A 20785-nucleotide genomic window follows, 5' to 3' on the forward strand; every position below is an offset into this window, starting at 1 on the left:
TCAGCCAAGTGGTTCAGTTCAGTTCAGTTCAGTTCGGTACACGTTTTCCATTTCCACTGTGAAAAGTTGTGGATGGTACCAATGGAACCGTTCCATACCGTCCCCATGTTTAGTCCCCCCTCTGTTGGGGTACCTAGCACACAGATCTGGTACTAAAAGGTGGAGCTGTGAACACTGCAGTCTGATTGGTCAGTAGAGGACGGTCACTCTGCTCAGGGCTGAGTTGTGTCTGGTTTTGTAACCACTGTTTATACTGTAGGGAGTTTTATTACTGTAACTATAAAATGAAAGGATGTGTTGCTGCCTCTCACAGCAGCTGGAGTCTGAGAAAAAATATCTCAATTCACAGGGCCTTAATGAGGAAATACAGTGAGTGCTGGACGGAGCAGTGAGTGACAACAACCCAGCCCACATTTAAGAGTACTGTTTGTGGTGGAAACACTAGGGTCTAGGTACCATGTCTGAAGGGTTACTGTTGGTTCCAAAGGTACCATACTGACAGTGTTTGGTGGAAACAGGGCTTAAGTTATCTTACGTTGTGATCTCCAGAGATCGCCATGTTGCACCCCCATATTTCTACAGTAGCCCAGAACAAACAAATCAAACAGCAGTTCCAGATAGCTCCATTCACATTTCACGTTTTCACATTGGCCACCATATTTAGACGCCCCTCTGCGTAGGAAAAAAACACAGATTTTTTCTACATGAAACCAGATATTGGTTTTGTTTGTTTGTTTTGGAGAGGAAGAGACAAAACATTCTCACTCCGACTTCATCACATATTGACATGTTTGGTGATGGACTTTCCACGTCTGCATGCACCAGATTTCACTGACTTCAGAGAGAGAGCGGGCTTGAAGAGACCTCTGTGGATAATTCAGCTCAGAGAAAAAACCTCCTCAGCAATGAACACTGAAGGAATTCTAATCGGGAGAAGTTTCAGCTGGTTGAAATCTCCAGTCCTCACCACTAAATATATTTATTTATTAAGTTATTTAACCTGAATCATGATCATTTAAATTAATGAATGTTTTGCCTTGTGCCACAGACGTCACTATGAGGATCACTGCTGTATTTTTTCACTGAAAAACTTTACTCCATCATATGCTTGACAAATGGATAATTCACTCATTCCCATTTTCTCCCTCAGGGGTTTCTCTGTCCTCATGTGTTCCCCAGCATCAGTACTTCTTAGTCAGTACGCCAAAAACCTGGTATGAGGCGCAGAGCTACTGCAGAGAGAAAAGTTTCGACCTGGCCACCATAGACGACATGGGAGAGATGGAAACAGCTCTTAAAGCTGTCCAGGACAAATACGACGATGCCGTGTGGATCGGACTTCAGACAGGAATGACCGTTAGGTGGCACTGGTCTCTGGCGGACAAAGATTTCTACAAGGAGGGAGAGCGAGAGTATTTCACTCAGGGCTATATCGGTTCCTACAACTGTGGGGCGTATGAAGAGGGGAAATTATATGCAGTTGTCTGTTACATCAAGCGATATGCAATTTGCTTTGATGGTGAGTCATTCATTTGCACCCTGCGACTAAACAACAATTATTTGTTTACTTCTGATTTATTTACTGAATTTCATTTTAGGAAAGAAACATGGTCGTGAACAGTATGTTCTCACTGCACAAAAGATGACTTGGATTTATGCTCGAGACTACTGCAGGACTCATCACACGGACCTGGCCAGTGTGAGGAATGAGGTGGAAAACCAGATCATCCAGGAAGTAAGCGGTACCTTGAAGGTGTGGGTTGGCCTCTACAGAGACCCCTTGGAGTGGTCGGACCGGACTTACTCTTCGTTTAGATATTGGAAAGCAGGCAAATCACCGTATACTGCCCTTAGTGGTGGAAAATGTGCTGCTCTATTAAAAAGTCAGTCTGGTAGATGGGGAGAACTGCCATGTGGTGAAGCACATCCGTTCCTCTGTAACTGTGAGCAGCATTTTTAATTTACATTTTCTCTTCGGTTTTGATTAAAGCCTTTGATTGAGTTAAGCCACCAGTCTATTGGGAGCAACAGCTGAGTTTGTTTATCTTGGATTGTCCTCATGAATATAATGAAATATGTGTGTGTGTGTGTGTGTGTGTGTGTGTGTGTGTGTGTGTGTGTGTGTCTTCCATACCAGGTCCTGTTTTGAGCTTCATTAAAGTGAGAATCAGCTCACCAGGCTTGGATCTAAATGAACCTGCAGTGCAAGATGACATACTGAAGCAGGTGAGTGAAATGTTCTGTCTGATGCAGAGCTGATGAAAAGTTATTTTAATACTGATGGTGGAAATAACCACCAGCAGCGTTATGTCAGTAATGCGAATCGCTTCTGATGTAGTAAATGTAGTCTACCTGGTTTTAAACAAAAAGCGAGATGAAGACAACAGATCGTTTCCTTTGAAATTAAAGTAGAGGTTAAAGGTAGTACAAAATATAGACATATACAAATGAAATCCTGCTTAATCATCACCTGTGGGCTTCAACTCATGTGGTGGTGACTCTGTTTGCAGAGCTCCTGCCCTTTAACTGTATTTTGATGTTTTTATGAGCTGGACCGCTTCCGCGGAGATTTCCCCAGCCAATGGGAGAGCGCAGGTGCCGTGCCCCGAGCGTGTCCGAGCGTGCACCAGCACGAGCCTTGCCTGAACCTCTTCTGTGAAGCCTTCTTCCGTACCTCCGGGCTCCGTACACCCGGGAGAGTTGAGCCTGATAGGAGGGGCCAAATTTGAATGTGTGTTTACAAACAGCAACTGGAAAATCCTCCAGACCCTACCTTTAAAGTAGATTAAAATCATCCTGACCATAGACTCTATAAATAATCAACGTAGCTACTGTGACGTCACCTGTTGGTGTGTGGACTCCTGTTTTGAATCTTTGAGTTCAGCATTTTCGCCATTGCCATCTTGGTTGTTTGGAGCCAGAAGTGACCATATTTGGGCAAGAGGCTGGCGCTGCAGAGGAACGAGAGGTGGATCTAACTAGGGCTGGGAAATATGGCTTAAAAATATCAAATTATATTTTGGCTACATTGCAATATGCAATATAAAACCTCCTCTCAAGTGCTGTATACTACTTAAATACTAAACTACTAAATAAACCACAGTTACAATTAAGCTAAATAGAGCTAAATAAAGTATTGCTATAATCAAATAAATCAAAGCAAAGCACTGTTCCTTTTAATTTGAAGCACCCCGATCGGCTCGGACTGGAAGTGCTGATGTTTTGTGGTGAACTTTATGCTTCTGATTAGCAGTTAGCAGAACGTTAAACTGTTGCCATGGTGCCATTCAACGTGAGGCTTTATTCATTATGAACAGTCTTAAAGTTTCTTTATGCTTCTGCGTACACTCGACGCAACGTGCACACAGTTGCTCTGCAGTTGCTGTGTGCCTATCATAGTTCTACGTCCTGTTGGTCTATGTCGCTATGCAATTCCCCGCCAAAGCACTTGGGGTGCGGTGTTCTTTTATATACCTACTTAGACTGTGTGACGTCTATGGTCGTTGCTCGTTCATTGTTTGTTTATCTTCCGGCTTTGCTCAAGTCACAGTGAAGATGGCGACTGAGAGAGAAGGACTGTTGCTGGAGATCGAATTGATCGACATTGAACAACAAATGCTCTTATTACAAATGTTACGACGACGACGAAAAGAGAGGCGACTGCGCCGATGGTCTGTACGCCCGTTGAATGGCTCAAGGCGGTGTTGTGGTACTGCAGCAGGAAGTGAAACCTTGCAAAATGCCGGAAATGATATAGCTCTTGCGGTCTGCGTTGAGTCCGCGATGCCTCGACGTGTGGTTACGATTTTTTGGAGATGCATGTCACATCTCTGCGTTGGTCGCAGAGGGATGCAATACCTCCGCAAAGCCCTCTGTGTTGTAGGTGCGCAGAACCATAAACCTTGCTTCACACCTCTCAGTTCATGTCGCAAGTCGTACTGGTGCTCCATGGTTGCAAAACGTGACTAAACAGTAGCTCTGGAGCCCTGCAGGTACAAAAACACACGCTCTGTCCGCTCACACTGTCATTAATCTTAGTAAGCTTAATTGTTACCACTGTTAAATGTGAGGATTTGTTCACTTGAAAACAAATTAACAGCTCTCCAGTTCATATATTAATAGTATTTGCAAGTCGCAGTGGTGCTCCATGGTAACAAAATGGGCGGCACAGGAGTGAGAGAGAAAACTGAAACGCTGAAGCAGGTCTCATGCCAGCGCCTTAAAAAAAAAGACAATGTAACAATTTATACTCAATGTTCACTATATATATATATATATATATATATTGGCGGACAGCCTGTCACTCAAAGCGGCCCTCTCTTAATTATGCATAACTGTAAGTCTAAATAAAATGCAAATGGCGGAGTAAAAAGTAAAAATATTAAAAGTTAAAATATTCTAACTTCAGATGGCAGTGCTGTCTACCATTCTCTGCTGGTCTCACCTAAATTCATCATCCTGCTCTCATCCACTAAACTGATATCTGGTTTGCCATCCACCATTTGCCTCATTCCATGTTAACACAGCATATTGGAATAGCTTACTGTATATCCAGACGCACCAAACCACCAACAAAAGTTGCACTTGAACACACCGAGAAGATTACAGCTGGGCCAACCAGAACGTACTTTCTGCGACAGAAGCTTACCGACGGCCCAACCTTGACAGGTGGCTAACTGTCGGCTTTGTGTGTCAGTGATTGGTGATTTAAATCTTGTCACCATAATTCTACAATTGTCTTATGTCACCACTGAATTCTACTGCCGTCTACTGGATTTAAAGATGTATGGCACTTATTCCTCCAAGTCTAAATGCCTTATCTTGCAATGTGATTCAGGTTCTTCTTTGGCCCATGCTACACCCTTCCACTAAGTTTCATGAACAATAGGCCGGTAGTTTTTCTGTAATCCTTCTGACACACAAATAAACAAACCAATCGAACCAGTGGACCCTAGTGGACGTAGCAAGATCTAAATGATAGTGAATATTGGCCTTATGTTCTCCAGGTGGTCAGATACACAACTTTAAATGAATGATTATGTAGCTCTGTACTGTTTCCTAACAAGTTCACTGTTTCACAGTTAAATTTTCTCTTCTCTTCCTCAGATAAAGCAGGAGCTGAGTAACACGAGTGTGACCAATGTTTTAGGATGGAGGAAGCAACCTGATGGAAGAGTTTTTATCAAGGAATCAAACAGAACTGGCTGAAGAGGGAGAGACGAATCAGAGAAGCAGATTTAACTCTGCACTCTAACCTGAAGAATTTCTATATGTAAAATATGTGTTTACTCACAGCTTCATTCACAGTGACAAAAACTACTAAGAACCAAATGTACCAGCTCTACTATGCTTTAAGTTAGCTCTTTGTTTTGGTCTTACCACACATTTTTAAAGTCTCTTCCTTGCACTACTTTGTTATACTACTTTGTTATATCTATGCGTCTGTAGCAAGCTGTCTTGCTACAGACGCATAGATTCAGCACTCTGTCTATGTGCAATACTTTAATTGATGACGGAGCCAGCACACAACAACAGAATCTGTCCTCAACATGTGTCTATGGCTGCTCAGCTCCTCCAGCACATGGCTCCCAGTCCATTCAGATTTTAAACCAAAAAATCATTCAGTGACCTTCTCCTTGGTCTGGGCCACAGTCCTCTGAGGGCCAGCACACTGCTGCATGAAAGAGGGAGAGATGTAATCAGAACAAACCAGCAGCAGCTGCATCACTATGACAGAGAGTAGTACCAGGTGTGTGTGAGTAGTACCACACACACACTTACCTCTCCCCTGCAGCTGACCACTAACTACACCCACCTCCACATACAGATTGGCATTTGTATAACACTGTATAATTTTGTATGTGACTGTATGTATATGCACATATGTATGTGGATATATGTATATATGTGTGCATGTCTGTGTGTGTGTGTGTGTGTGTGTGTGTATTTTAGATACGTATATATATCTACATATATATAATTTTTAAATTGCATTTTCTGTAACTGATGTTCTTTTACTTCTTTGTTTTCTCATATTTTATGACACTGTGTACTGTGAAGCACTTTGTAAATCTGGTTCAGAAAAGCGCTACAGAAATAAAGTTATGGTTATCATTGTTAATTAATTAATATATTTATTTATTCATTAATTTTTCTGGGAAAAAAACTCTCAAAAAATTATCAAACAATATTTTTGTCAGACTCCCACTGTATTAACTCCAAGGACCCCCTAGGGGTCACAGACCCCCGTTGAAGTCCTATGCTCTGCAACATTTCAGTGGGAGATATTGTCCTTTTTACTTTTAATAGTCTTTCTAGATTAAATCAGACATTTTATACATTATACTATACATTTTCTTGATTGTATTTACATATCCTACAAAAAAATATTATTGAAAATTTGACTTTTTAATCTCTTTATTGTGACATGTAGAAAAACAGATTATTAATGTGTAAATAACATAGACTGTGTAAGGTAAATAAATATGGATGAAGGCTGAACTGTGAGGATGATGACGTCTCCTCTCACCTGTCAGCCACGCTGAAGCACTTCTGAATGAACTTTCTAGACTTCAATGGAACTGATCATTTCATTAGAAGAATAGGGGATGACACCCGTTGTGATTATGCATTTTTGGTGTATTCGCTGTCGGTAATAACGATTTATCCTGCATACATATCTTATCTTCATTGATTAATCTTTTTAAGAAAAAAAAAATGGTTAAGATACCGAATAAAATGTTAAGTATTTTGGGGGCTTTAACTTCGTACACCCCCGCTAACAGCACACTAGTGGTACATTCCAAATGACAGCTCAACCTGGGCTACTCTGTGTGCCTGAGCCTCAGCACTGCAGACTGATTCAACCCCGGGAAGCAGACTTTTAATAAACAACTTGGCATTTTATTTGTGTCTAATTTCAAAGTTTAAATCCCCAACATGGCCGCTCCTAAGAAGGGAGACTTGTCTTCAAGCGAAAAGGAGTTGTTTGAGGTTATTACCGAAGGTAAGTCTTTCCGGCTAACGCTAATCCCTGTGGAACCACACACAGGGGCTAGCGCATGCTAGCTTGTATGAGAAGTTACGTTACAACTATTACGTGATGTAATGTGATCATTTCAGCCTGACACTCTCGCTGTTCGGTGACTGCTTTGTTAAATCAGGAGTTAGCTTAAATGTGAATTTGCTTGCTAGGCTTGGTGGTAGCTAACGTTAGCTTACAGAGCATGTGTAGCTTACTTCTGGTGGCTAGCTGTGTTGACATGCCCACCTCAGTGAAGTCAACCTGCAGGAAAGCATGCACTTTTAACGTTGTGTCAGCGGAAGTGTTTGTGTTGTGCATGCATTAATTGTATATATGTAATAATAAAATTATGACAGGAATATTCATGATCAAACTTTTAAATCATCTTGTTCAAAGAGGTGGGTTTACTCTCCAGAGCTGCATAAATTGTTGGTAAAGCTTCATGTTGTAGTTATACTTTCTTAATTTTGTGCTCTTAGGAAATGTTCAAGAGGCCTCAAGACTGCTGGGCTGTAAGGATGTTCGAGTCAACTGCCTGGATGAGGTAAATAGAGCATTTTTGACTCTTAAGCAGGCTGACACATCAGATGATAACCTTAATTTCTCCCAGTTCACATGTTTCAGGTTGTGTATTATGAAAGCTTAATGCATATTTGACAGATAAGTATCTCAGAATTCTGCTAAAAGTTTTCATTAAAAATGTTTTTTTGCATTCAGGATTCAGAATCAGAATGAGAGTTATTACCAAGTTGGTTTTCACTTTCAAGGAATTTGCTTTAGTTTTTGATGTGTAAACTAAACATAGAAGAACATATTAAGAGAAAGAAGAAGAAGGCAAATAACACTTAAACACTCAAGAATATAAGAATATAAATATATTATATCATTATGCCAAAGATACTTTAAAAAGTACTACAATATAACAATTACGTACACTATAGCTGTTTCAGAAAAAGAGCGCCGTACAGTTTTGTGCAGGAAGAAAAGGAGAAAGAAGTTTTTATGTTTTCCTGCATCAAATGACCTGACAGTTTTTATAAGGTTTGCCTTGTGTTGGACACAGTTAGCAAAGCCTCATCTTGCATCTCTGACCTAAATGTAATCATCAGTGCAGAAGTGTCAATTGTCAAAATGATGAATACATTAGAGGCACAGACTGATGCTTGTCATACTAAGTATCTGTAGATGCCTCTGTTTTGTAAAGATAAGATATACTTAGATCTTTTAGCAAAGCTCATCCTTTGTTCTGTGACATATGTGTGGGACAAGAGCCGCACTGAAGGGCTTTGAAAGAGGTCCTTTACGTCCTGTCTTTCTGTCTGTCACTCTTATCTGTCCGCCTGTCAAAATCAGGTGCTCGTAACGGATTCCATGTCAAGTGATAGAAACTGTGTGAGTGTTTGCTCATGTAAAAGTGTAATTATCCTTGTAAATCCTGTATTGTTTGTCATGTTTTATTGTTTGTCTCGTCCACAGTATGGGATGACTCCTCTCATGCACGCTGCCTACAAAGGAAAAGCAGAAATGTGCAGGTTGCTGCTGCAGCACGGAGCAGATGTGAATTGCAATCAACATGAGCATGGATACACAGCGCTGATGTTTGCAGGCCTGTCAGGTATGTTGATGATTACAGAGATCACACATTAAAAATCTCATCTCTGTTATTTTGTTACCTTCTCTCTGTATGTGTTGTGACTCCTCTTTGTTTGTGCCTGCAGGTAAGACTGATATCACGTGGATGATGTTGGACGCGGGGGCAGAAACAGACGTGGTCAACTCTGTCGGGAGGACCGCCGCACAGATGGCTGCCTTTGTTGGTACGTCTGTTTGTGACATACACACAACAGTCAAGTGTTCTTAGCCCCTGTGTCATCATGCACACAAAGACGAGGGAGCACACATCACTTCTCTGTCATTCAGGAACATTTACCCAGTGACTTAAATCCTTAAAGGTATACTTCACGCCCCAAATGACAATTTGTATATCAGTTACTCATCCTGCGTTACGTTGAATTCGTGAAGGAAACTTTGTTTTTTCTTGCATAATGCCTCCGGTGAACAAAGGCTCCAAAAATGGAGAAAAATTCCTGATGAATTGAAGTCATGGGGGTCCACATTTAACAACAACAAAACTACATCAAAACACCTGTTCACAAACTCTCACACAACTCATGCACTTTAATCCTCATTTATCCAGTTGGATGCTCAGTACTTCCCAAACAGACAGCTCTTTCTGACGAGGAGCTGAACTAAAAGTGAAACTTATCTTTGTTCTCTTCAAAGCCAGACTCCATTGGCGAAAACCGTAATTTTACCTCACTGAGCACGGGAGCTGCTGGTCTACCGCTGCTTTAATCGGTAGTTTGTTTGTGCTGTTTTGTGATTTTGGTGTTTTGAAGGGTTAGTTTGGATTCCCCAAAGTCGCACAAACTAACTAACTACTTGAGGCAGCAGTAGATCAGCAGCTCCTGTGTTCAGGAAGGTAGAATTCCTTAAATAGAAGTATCAGACAGATGTGTTTGCTTTTCTTAGTCAAACTGCAGAGAGGCTAAAATCTACACTTGCATAATTTGTGTATTTTGAAGAAAAAACGGCCGAAAATGAGAATGCCCTGCAGCTTTGAGAGTGGTCAAGACAAGCTCGTACAAGTTTGAAATGCAATTTCTTTACAGACATGCTTGAAACCTCCCCCTGGCCTGTTTTTCCCCCACAGAACAGAAGACTGATACTTCTCTGTAGAGACTTTTTTTTTGTGAGCAAGCACCTTGTGCCTCATTCATGTCATATTGGAGTTAACAAAATTATGAGTTCTGACTTGTAAGTAGCGTTTATGTCAACATACAGGATATCATTTTACTAGGGCTGACCCAAAAAATTCGAAGCTTCAAAGCTTCGTTCGATGGCACGGGCTTTGATCGTGAAAAAATAAAAATTCGAAGCTTCGGCGCTTTTTTTTTTGTTGTTTGTTTTTTTGGGGGAGGCCTTAAACGCAACACTAACCCAAACCAGTCCAATACTGACAACGAGCGCACTCAGAGCTGGCTGACATGTCCAAGAGGTCATCAGATGTGTGGTTGCACTTTAAAATATGCCCCAACAACCCCCAGAAAGCAGAGTGCCAGATTTGCCAAAAGCAATTGACATATCGCAGCTCAACAACAAATTTGGGAATCACTTGAAAAACGTAAGTAGTAACTAGTAGGCCTAATATGCATTTTCCAGTTCCACCGGTCCGCTCTGAGTCTGGTGTCAGAGACACTTATGATGCTCTGAGTTGCGCATCTGTTTGATTGTGCTGCAGTGTGCGCCAAGGGTTTTAATTTAGTGTTCAATCAAAAGTTAAACACTACTTATCACCAACCATTAGTGTTTTTTCATTGGGGAATATTTCTATCGTAATTCTAGTGTTGGAAGAACATTTTTTTTTTTTTAATTTCAGTTTGACTTATTTCACTTTTGTTTCTATTTTGTAGTAAAGTTTGTTTGGGAAGAGCAAGAAAACACATATATTCTTCCAATAGCTCCTTCAAAGAGTGACATTGTACCACTTGCATTAGACTACCTGACTTAGTATACTGACCCAATCAATCATTTTTGGAAAAGTCTCATCAGGCTCCAGCTGGTCTGAAGTTGGTGAAAGATTTCCCGGGTTGAAAAAAGCAAACAGATAATTCACAACTTGCTCTGACTGAACATAAACATGTGACAAACATTACATTCATGTTAAAAAAACTGAATTGCTTCTTCTTCTCTCTCCTTAGGGCAACACGACTGTGTCACGGTGATCAACAACTTCTTCTCCCGAGCCAGACTGGATTACTACACCAAGCCCCAGGGTCTGGAGAGGGAGCCCAAGCTGCCACACAAACTGGCCGGACCCCTCCACAAGGTCATCATGAGCACCAACCTGAACCCTGTGAAGGTAGGACACAGCTGGACAGGCAGTGTCAGGTTGAAAGAGGCCCTGCAGCTCCCTCATCCAACCATCCTCTCGTGTCTCATGGCTTATCATCTTCAGATTGCCCAATAGAAGAGAAGAAAAAGAAGAAAATGCTTTGTTTGTTGACTTGAGGGCTGGAGCACTTTTTATTGTAGAAATGATTGATGGGTGTTTGTCCTCATCTTTGACATCTTATACACTACAGTAGTAGAATAATTGATTATTAAAAATGATTGTTAGTTGTAGTTGACATGTTAAATTAACAGGATTAACAACAGAACTGGCTGATGGAAAATAAAAACTCAATTTTACCACAAGGAGCAAGACGAAATGACACAGCAGTCAACATCACTCGGGATGTTTTAGCAGATGTTCGTAACAAATGGGACTTGATATGTTTGGCAGATGGTGATGCTGGTGAAGGAGAACCCTCTGGTGGCAGAGGTGGAGGCTCTGGAGAAATGCCGCCGTGTGATGGAGCTCATCTGTGAGAAGTGCATCAAGCAGCAGGACATGAACGAGGTGCTGGCCATGAAGATGCACTACATCAGCTGCGTGCTGGGAAAGTGTGCATCCTTCCTCAAGGACCGCGAGGACAAGCTGGACGGCCTCATAAAGAGGTGAGAACATGGGGGATGTTCACTGAGGATTTGTGGCCCTTTTTAGATTCTAAACGCCCAAATAGTGTTTTTACTTTTTTACCAAAGGACTAAGTTGAAGTTTACTTAGCTAATTCAGGGAATAGAAATGTATACATGTAGCTGCTGTACCTGATTTATCACTGCAGATTGACTGTCTGTTGATGGAAACAAGAAATGATTGATCTTCTTGATCCCTGTCCTGCAGTCTGCTGAAGGGTCGGGACAGCGATGGCTTCCCCGTGTACCAAGAGAAGTTTCTCCGAGAGTGTATCCGCAAGTTCCCCTACTGTGACGCCACTCTGCTGCAGCAGCTGGTGAGGAGTATCGCTCCTGTGGAGATCGTAAGTCTCAGTGAATGATTACAATCTGTCGAGAGATGATCATATCCAATAGTATGTTTCAGCCCTTTGATGCTTCTTATTACATCACAGTTGATGTGAAAATTAAGGCCCTCAGTTTAGACTCTGAGTGTCTGATAAATTGGAATGGAGCTTTTGGGTTTTGTCGTAAACTTCAAACCCACTTTATTTTGGATTTTAATTTAGTCTCGTCTAAATTTAAATCTGTCTGTGTTGGTGTTTTGTTGTGCGATGCCTGATCGTTTTTCTTATCCTTATTTTCCTCTCCATCATGGCAGGGTAACGACCCCACAGCTCTGTCAGTGCTGACTCAGGCCATCACAGGTCAGGTCGGCTTCATGGACGCAGAGTTTTGTACTTCCTGTGGAGAGAAGGGAGCCGAGAAGAGATGCTCTGTCTGTAAAATGGTGAGTTACAAAACAGTTGCATTGATTTATGTCTCTTCTGCATGTGCAGAAAGTTTAGTTGTTGTTTAACTGCAACTTCTGAGCACCTCACCTTTTCAAACAAGATAATATTTACTATTTTAAAATTGTTATGGGGCAGTTTTTGCCTTTATGATATAGTGAGAGTGGAGAGATGTAATAAAAGTCCTCGGCTGGATTTCAGCAGAGACGACGCAACGTCTTAACCACTAAACCATGGGTTAGCCTCTATTCAGCCTTTTTTTTCTATTCCCATGTTTATATTTAAATTGGTAATAACTTTCATCCACGTAACACAATATAGTTTCCTTCAAAAATGAACAAGAATGAAGCAAAATGCTCAAACTTTGAATTTAAAGCTGCCTTGTCTCAACTGTCTTTTAAGCTGCTGGTATTTCTTCTCTCTCTCTCGTCACTGGGTTTTATCAGTTGCATAGTAAATTAACACATTTTTTATTGTTTTTAAATCTCTAGGTGATCTACTGTGACCAGGCCTGCCAAAAGATGCACTGGTTCACCCACAAGAAAGTTTGCAAGAAGCTCCAAGAGCAGAGAGAGAAGCAGGAGGCAGAGTCAGCCAAACTGAGGATGCAGCAGAGCAAAGGTACTTCATCGGTCTGAGAGACAAACTGTGACAGACACAAACAGAGTAAACACTCATCCCACACACACAGATTACCATCCAGAGAGTGTTAGATGAGAAGAGGTGGTTTATTCATAATGATAAAAAGTGCAGATGGACGAGCAGCATCTAAAAGACGGTCATTTTAACGTGCAAATATCTGAAATTAAGTTCAACTTCAGACTCATTTTTCATGCACTGAAAGAACTCTGACACATAATTATTATCTCATTTGCACTTTTTCCTGATTTCTCCATGCACTTTTTATCAATGTAAGCATCCTCTGAAGGACTGCATCTACTGTACACATTGAACAGAACAACTTTGGGATGCAGGGGGACATCAAATCCAGGGGAAGCTGGTTTTAACCAGGGATGCACAATATTGGATTTTTGCTGACATGCTAACATTTTCCGTATTTTCCTATACTGATATACACACATACATTTTCCACTTGCAGAGAACATAAGTCTCTCCTGTGGTGGAATCAACATATTATTCCTACTGTTATCGTGATGGCCTTTTCAAAATGGACACACTCACTGGGGGGAAAAAAGAAAACCACTTTAACGTAGGTTACGTATTTATAAATAAAACTTGAAGTTCATCTCATTGGCGTGTCATGCCCATATTTGATTCAATACTCTTTATCTGCAGACAGAGATGATGTGCTGAGAGTATTATGCATCCCAAGTTTTAACCAATCTGCTTTTCTTTATTCTTTTTTTTTTGGTATAAATAGAAAATGATGAGCCTTTAGAATCTATGGGAATGATGTCAAAGGCTGATTTTTAAATGACATAAAAATTTAACACAAATTTCTTGTCCATGCTGCATTCTGTCAGGAGGAAGTAAAGTACATTAATCCAACACAACATGAAAACTGTTAATGGCTAACAGGGACCTCATTTGTCTTGATTCAGTATAAGAGCATGGTCAGATGTTACTGTGTTGTCTCTGTGTTTCAGAGGAGAGTGAAGCCGTGCAGCAGGCCACAGACTCCATGCAGGAGCTCTCAGTGGAGACCAACAGTGAGGCCGCTCCCTCAGAAACCTCAAACGCCACTAACGTCCCAGCTGCTGACAACTGAGGGACACCTAACGGTCAGCCGCCAGAACACATCCACGCACCACAGACAAGCTGGCAGTGAGACTGAACGCCAGATGAGGAACTGGTCCAGCAGGAGAGAAGACCCCATATTTATTACCGACCTGAGACTGTCACAAAGGCGTGGAGACACTAACGAGTACGATGAAGCTTTGTGCCACAGCGGTCATCTTTTTTTCTCATTTTTATATGTTAATTTTTCAGATGATACTGTCGTATGTGAATGTAAACAGTTGCGTAGGCCTTTGTGTTTGTGGTAGAGGTCAGTGGGAGGGGGACACGTGAAGAGCTAATGGTTCACATCACTGATGGAACATTAATTCTGCCTTAAGAAACTGTAGCAACCTGTGTGGGGGAGGCGTGACTGTGTAGCCAATCAGAGTTGTTGTTTGTTTGCAATATACTTGATTTGTTATTGGAGTGTGTGTTGTTGTTTTTTTGTACAAATAACTTCATGGCAGGTTGTGAGTGGACGGCACGGCTGCGCAATGTTGACCAAAAATGTATATTTTTAAATATAAACAACATGAACATGAATTTATTTTTAGTGTATTGTGAGAGATGACGTCGGTGCTCAGGGTGCTCCAGACGCTAACTAAATGAAAGTTTTGTTTTACCCAAAATGCAGGAATTGTACACAGCACAAGAACATCATGACCAGGACACTTTGCTCTGAGAAGTTTCATTTGTATGATTTATGATATTTGATTTATTGTGCAGCCTGAATGGACCAAGACGTTTGAGCTCAATAATGTGTCTATCAAGGCTGTGTTTGTCCAGAGCTCTGAACATCTCCAATGTGTCAAACGACTTGAGCTTCATCACATGAAATAAAGACCAATGTCATCAAACAGTGATCATGGTGGTTTTTAGAGAAGAATTTCCTATTTTTTGTAACCTTTTTCTGTCTCTCAAATCTTTATTATCTCAGGATCACAGTGATGATGTGACACAGCTCTGACAGCATCACAGTGTTGCCTTTTTATTAGGTACATGTGTATAATTTATCCCAATCCAAAGCAGTGCTCCTGCAGCAAGCAGTCTATGGCTCTGCTCCCCAAATCCATATTATATTGAATTCTGTAATTCTTTAGTCTTCAATTTTGGGGTTGGTCATGCTCTTATATTTGGAACAACACTTCCTGTTATCTGGGAGCATTGGGGGATGTAAACAGGAAGTAAAATATTGCCATGGAGTCGGTGACCCCAAGGTGTCCCCAGGCCAGATGAGATCTATAATCCCTCCAGTGTGTTCTGGCTCTGCCCCGGGGCCTCCTACCAGTGGGACATGCCAAGAACACCTCTAACAGGAGGCGCCCAGGAGGATCCTGATCAGATGATGAACAACCTCAACTGATCCCTTCCGACATGAAGGAGCAGCGGCTCTACTCCGAGCTCCCTTCTGATGTCTGAGCTCCTTACTGCTGAAAAACCTGGAAAATCTAAACTGAAGCAGCACACATTCTTTTTCCTTATCAAAACCTTGTGCCTACATTACCCAGAATGCAACTCAAACATGGCTACAGTCATCTCCACATGCCCAGATTTTTGTTGAGTTTCAAACTTGTAGTCTTTAGACTCCGTGCAGCTCCCTCTGAAGCCACCAAAGGCTTTATATCTGCAGTAGTGCCTCCCCCAAACCTGTAAACTGACTGTGGCCTGTAAAAGCAGTTGAGTTCCCCTTAATACGGATACACCGAGTAAGCGGGACAATAAAATGGTTTTAAGTGATCATTATGAAGCACTCTGCAGACCACAGAGTTATTAGCACAAACAAACATCCTGTCAGCCTGTGGACTTTGTCTCCCGCCTGCAGAAGGCCACAGACTGAAGGACGCGGTGGCGCTCCTGGCTGTGCATCTGGAAGGACTGTCTCCTCTCTGCTGACGTCACCTCTGACAACACAACAGGTGACAGATGTTCACAGGAAAGTGTAACAAAATACAAGCCATGCACACGTGACAGGATGAAGGCTTTGCAGCTGAATGTTTATCAATCTTACCTTTGTGATCTAAAACCTGGACAGAAGGCAAACAGTGGATCACATGGAGGCGATACCCGGGCTCATGGGAGATGGGATTGAGGGCAAAAGCTGCAAAGAAGCACTCATTTTTTAATGGAACCCAACAAATTACAGACGTATTCTCTATCTACTGTCTACTTAGACTTTTAAAACATAAACACAGACTGAAGATAAAGATGTTGCTCTGACTGAGCTTCATCTCTCACTTGCAGTCTGGAGCTGCTGCATCCTCCTGAGCTCGTGCATCGTGTCCTCCAGCCCTCTGATCTGGTTGTTGTGGAGGAAAAGAAGTCGGAGGCATGTCAGATGATTGAGGGCCCCTGTGTGAGAGACCAGGAAGGACGAATTCAGATGGGTCCTCTTTTATTTATCTAGTGCACATGTGTCTTAAGCAGTGTTAAAGGAGCCTTAAGTGCTTTATATCTTCCGTTGAAATCTGTCCACAAGTAGGAAAACAACATCTATAAAATGTGTCTGTCTCCATAAAAGTATATTGAATAAAATCTTAAAAATAAATGAGAAAATCTAAAAATTGACCTCAGACTTTAGGCCAGAAACAAACATTTATAACCCCTGTGTAGCTGCATTATAATCTCTTTTAACATTATCTCCACATTCAGAGAAGAACTGAAATATTCACCAGAAATAGACTTGATGTTGTTGTTGTGAAGGTAAAGTTCAGTCAAGCAGCAGTTGATGGAACGACAGCTGAGCTCTTTGATCTGAAAGAGTCGAAATACAAATTAATCAGCTCCAATTTAAACTTTAAAAATCGATGTGCAGCTTGACAGAGTCCCACCTTGTTGTTATTCAGCCACAATGTCCTCAGGAAGTGGAATCTTGATAAGTCAGGGACGCTGGTGAGTTTTCTGTTCAGCAGAAATTGCAGTTTGCTCTCATTTGTGAAATTATGCAGCAGTGTAAATCTTAATTTTCCTGTAGCTGCAGAGGAAGCCACACATATATTTGCTTAAAATGCCAAAAGCAGAACTTGTCTTACTTTGTGGCCAGGCTGAGTTGGCAAACATCAGCATCCCTCCTTATTCCAGACTTCTGAAGAGACTCTTTTATGTCCTGTAATTAGAGTGCAAGACGAAAGAAAGTACAGATGAAGAGTTGCATACTTGTGTGTTTTGTAATCCGAGTTTTTAAAAGTTTCTGAAGTTGTCTACCTCAACCACATCCATTGTCTGTCACGTTTGGATCCTCACACCTGTTGCCAGGAAACACCTGTAGTGCTTGAAATCACAACAAACAAAAATAATTCTTCTCCTGTATTTAAAGAATATATATTGGTTTTGTGTTCATTTGTCTTCCATGATTGGACTGTGGCAGACTTATGTATTTTTTCCTGTTAAATTTGGTAAAATTAATGATTGATTATCTGTATGATTCATTTGCAGGGAAGTCACGTGTCCAGCAGAGGGCAGTGTTTCACCAAAGTTTACAGGCAAACAAGCTCAACTTAGTTTTTCGGTTCAGTCACATTGTGGTTCATAATAATGTGCAATGGAGTTTGTATTCAAGTCAAACATATGATTTTACAGATTCAACCAGAGAGAAGCAGACTATCAGTAAAACCAGTTTAAAATGAATCCCATCTGTTTGCATGTCCAACAGCACCACACAGTACTCAGATATTTTACTTAAAGGTCCAGTGAGCAGGGGTCAGGAGGATATACTAGCAGAAATGCAATATAATATAAAAAGTGTTAAGAATAGTTGAGAATTTATTTCAGTCTGCAAATAGAAATAAAAACATCATGTATTCATCTAGAACATTACATTAAACATTTGGGCGGCAGTAGCTCAGTCCATAGGGACTTGGGTTGGGAACCGGAGGGTCGCCTGTTCGAGTTCCCGTCCGGACCAAAAAAAATATGGAGCGTGGACTGGTGGCTGGAGAGGTGCCAGTTCACCTCCTGGGCACTGCTGAGGTGCCCTTGAGCAAGGCACCGAACCCCCCAACCGCTCGGGGCGACTGACCAAAGGGCAGCCCCCTCACTCTGACATCTCTCCACTTTGTGCATGTATAGGTCCTGTTTGTGCATGTGTGTGTGTCTTTCGGACCTGTGTGTAATTGACAGCAAGAGTGAAAACACTGAATTTCCTCTCAGGGGGATTAATAAAGTAAATAAACTTAAACTTAAAGTAATTTAACATAACTTAGACACGACTACAGTCCAAAAAAGGTGCAGGCTGAAGCTTGGGCTAATAACACCTACAGTTTAAACAGCACATCATATGTAGCAAGCGACAACAAAACAAACCAAAACAGGTAAACAAGGCAAAATAGCAACAAAGACAAAACACACACACAAAAATCCAACTAACAAAAGACAACTCACACACTAAGTTCCTGTGCCCTGTTCTTCTACATCAGTATTACAGTCTGATCATCCATTTTCATATTTGATCAATACATTTTTTTTTTTTTTACTTTTAAAAAGTGTATTTTCTTAAGTGTGTAATCACCTGAAAATAAGAAGCGCTGTGTTTTCCTAACCTTAGAATGAGCCGTTTATATCTATATAGGGAGATGTTGCACCAGCATGTTGCTACAGTAGCCCAGAATGGACATACCAAACATTGGCTCTTGATAGGGCCATTCTCGTTTTTGTGTTTTCACACTGGCCACCGGAGTTAGCAGCTCCTCCAGACAAACATCTAACAGCTTTATTTAGTGTTTATACTGGTTTAAATGACCAGGTCCGTAATTTGGTTCTTGATCTTAGTGTTATCAGAGAAAGAATGTGAGCACACATAAGCAGATGCTGAGTTAGCAGCCAATCTCTGACATGCCAAACAGCTTTAGGGAAACTGTTTCAGTTCCAAGTAAAAACCTCCTGAACAATGAGCACTGAAAGAATTGTAACTGGGAGAAGTTTCAGCTGGTTGCAATTTGCAATCCTCACCACTAGATGCCACTAAATCTCCCAAAATCTTAAAGACTGTTCCTTTAAGTAAAATTCCGAAAGTATTAGTAGTCATATTAATAGACTTAAAAATGTACTTTAAGTTGAATATACAATATATAATACTTAAAGTCCAAGAATTAAATGTACTCATCGTGCAAAATCGCTCATTTCAGAATACTGTATGTTATATTATTGAATTATAATTATCGATGCAGTAATATGTACGTTGCGTTAACGTTGCAGGGTTTGTTTGTGCTTTTAACCATAATACTTACGGCTGGGTAGCTTGTGAATTTAAGTTAGGGGTCAATAACGATTATTCATTAGTTGATTGTATCTTGTATCAATAATCTGAATCTGCAAAGTCACTTAACGTACCAAAGAGTATAAGTTAAAAATGGATATACTCTGAAGTACAAGTACTTCTAAACTGTACTGAGATACAGTACTTGAGTAAATGTAGGCTACTTAGTTACATTCAACCAGCATTTTAATGCAACACACAAGCATAAACAAAGCACTTGAAAGTGTACCATGAGTGTGTTAGTGTGTCACAACACTGATAGTGAGGGCACCATTGGTTGTCAGATATTAGACACAGCCCTCCATCCATTGTCTGCCCTCTGCTGGGATCTTCTCTGAACTCTGTAGCCACCGTGACCTCTGTGTCTTGGCTTTGTTCCAGGTGTTGTGCATTCCTTTTGTTCCCCTCCGGTCGACCCTCGCCACACCTCCCATTACTACATGTGGGCGCTTCCTGATCATGCACACACTCCCGCCATGCTGCCTGTCAGTATGCCATTAACCCAGCCACCTTTCATTTCCCATGAGGGTTAGGGGCAACCGAATTCCTGCTGCTGAGTTTCAGTGCCGCTGAGGGCACAAAAGAGAAGAGCCTATCATATTCACTTTCCTGCATTCACTGAGCCTGCTCCCATAAGGAGCTCAGAGGGGCGTCGGAGTGTAACCAGTGTTCTGAGGAGAGCTGGTCATGTTGTCCTTTATTTCCTGTCGGAAGTGGAGTGAATGAGCCTCTGGTGCTTCTGTTTGGGGACAAACAAAGGAGAGAGGAATCAATAACAGGAGCTGTGAAGTTTACTGACAGACTGGCTTCACCTGCTGAGGAGATTTACTCAAGTACTCGTAAAATACGCTACATGGCCAAAAGTATGTGGACGCCTGAACTTTACACCCATACAATATCTCATCCCATAACTCTGGGCTTTACTCTACTATTACAAGAGCCTCCATTCAGTTTCTGGAAGCTGTCTGCAGGGATTTGCTCCCATTCAGCCACAAGAGTGTGAGTGAGGTCAACCGCTGGTGTTGGATGATGAGGCCTGGATCACAGATCACAGTTCCAGTTCAACCCAAAGGTGCTGGATGGAGCTGAAGTCAGGGACTGTCAAGTTCTTCCAGAGGTGAGGTGAAGTCGTTGTTTCGCAAGTCTCAAGTAAATCTCAACTCTTTGCACTCATGTCCCAAGTCCCAAACTTTGAGTTTCGAGTCCTAAAAAGTCATAATGTGCTCTTCAGAGTGTAATGCCATTTTAAAAACAGAGTAATAATACTTTAAATTTACAAAGAGCACAAATGCTTTGTAAAATCTAAATGTTTTATTAGTATGTTTTCTTTAGTGTGTATTCATCTGAAAATAAGAGTTGTTGTGTTTTTGTTACTTTAAGGTGCTGACACACCAAACCAACATCAAAGAAGTAGCGGCGACG

General features: G+C 41.3%; 1 protein-coding gene and 1 long non-coding RNA gene across 2 annotated transcripts; both read left to right on the forward strand.

Moving 5' to 3' along the window:
- The first annotated feature begins 1696 nt into the window (after nucleotides 1–1696).
- LOC125892974 (uncharacterized) lies at nucleotides 1697–5813 on the forward strand. Its single transcript, XR_007449818.1, has 3 exons — nucleotides 1697–1943; nucleotides 2138–2226; nucleotides 5107–5813. It is a non-coding gene; the product is annotated as an uncharacterized LOC125892974 (long non-coding RNA).
- Nucleotides 5814–6790: 977 nt separating this feature from the next.
- Nucleotides 6791–14968, forward strand: ankmy2a (ankyrin repeat and MYND domain containing 2a). Its single transcript, XM_049583342.1, has 10 exons — nucleotides 6791–7006; nucleotides 7504–7568; nucleotides 8501–8639; nucleotides 8743–8841; nucleotides 10786–10946; nucleotides 11370–11584; nucleotides 11811–11946; nucleotides 12243–12371; nucleotides 12864–12993; nucleotides 13980–14968. The coding sequence occupies exons 1-10, from the start codon at nucleotides 6940–6942 to the stop codon at nucleotides 14099–14101; spliced, it is 1263 nt and encodes a 420-aa protein (XP_049439299.1). The 5' UTR covers nucleotides 6791–6939; the 3' UTR covers nucleotides 14102–14968.
- The last annotated feature ends 5817 nt before the right edge of the window (nucleotides 14969–20785 follow it).

Source organism: Epinephelus fuscoguttatus, linkage group LG8 (genome assembly GCF_011397635.1).
Source record: "Epinephelus fuscoguttatus linkage group LG8, E.fuscoguttatus.final_Chr_v1".
NCBI lineage: Eukaryota > Metazoa > Chordata > Actinopteri > Perciformes > Serranidae > Epinephelus > Epinephelus fuscoguttatus.

Bases quoted from the DNA above. Each gene is read 5' to 3' on its own strand.
- ankmy2a (XM_049583342.1), top strand. From the start codon at position 6,940: ATGGCCGCTCCTAAGAAGGGAGACTTGTCTTCAAGCGAAAAGGAGTTG. The intron at 7,007-7,503 runs GTAAGTCTTTCC...TTGTGCTCTTAG, and splicing joins GTTTGAGGTTATTACCGAAG to GAAATGTTCAAGAGGCCTCA. The intron at 8,842-10,785 runs GTACGTCTGTTT...CTCTCTCCTTAG, and splicing joins ACAGATGGCTGCCTTTGTTG to GGCAACACGACTGTGTCACG.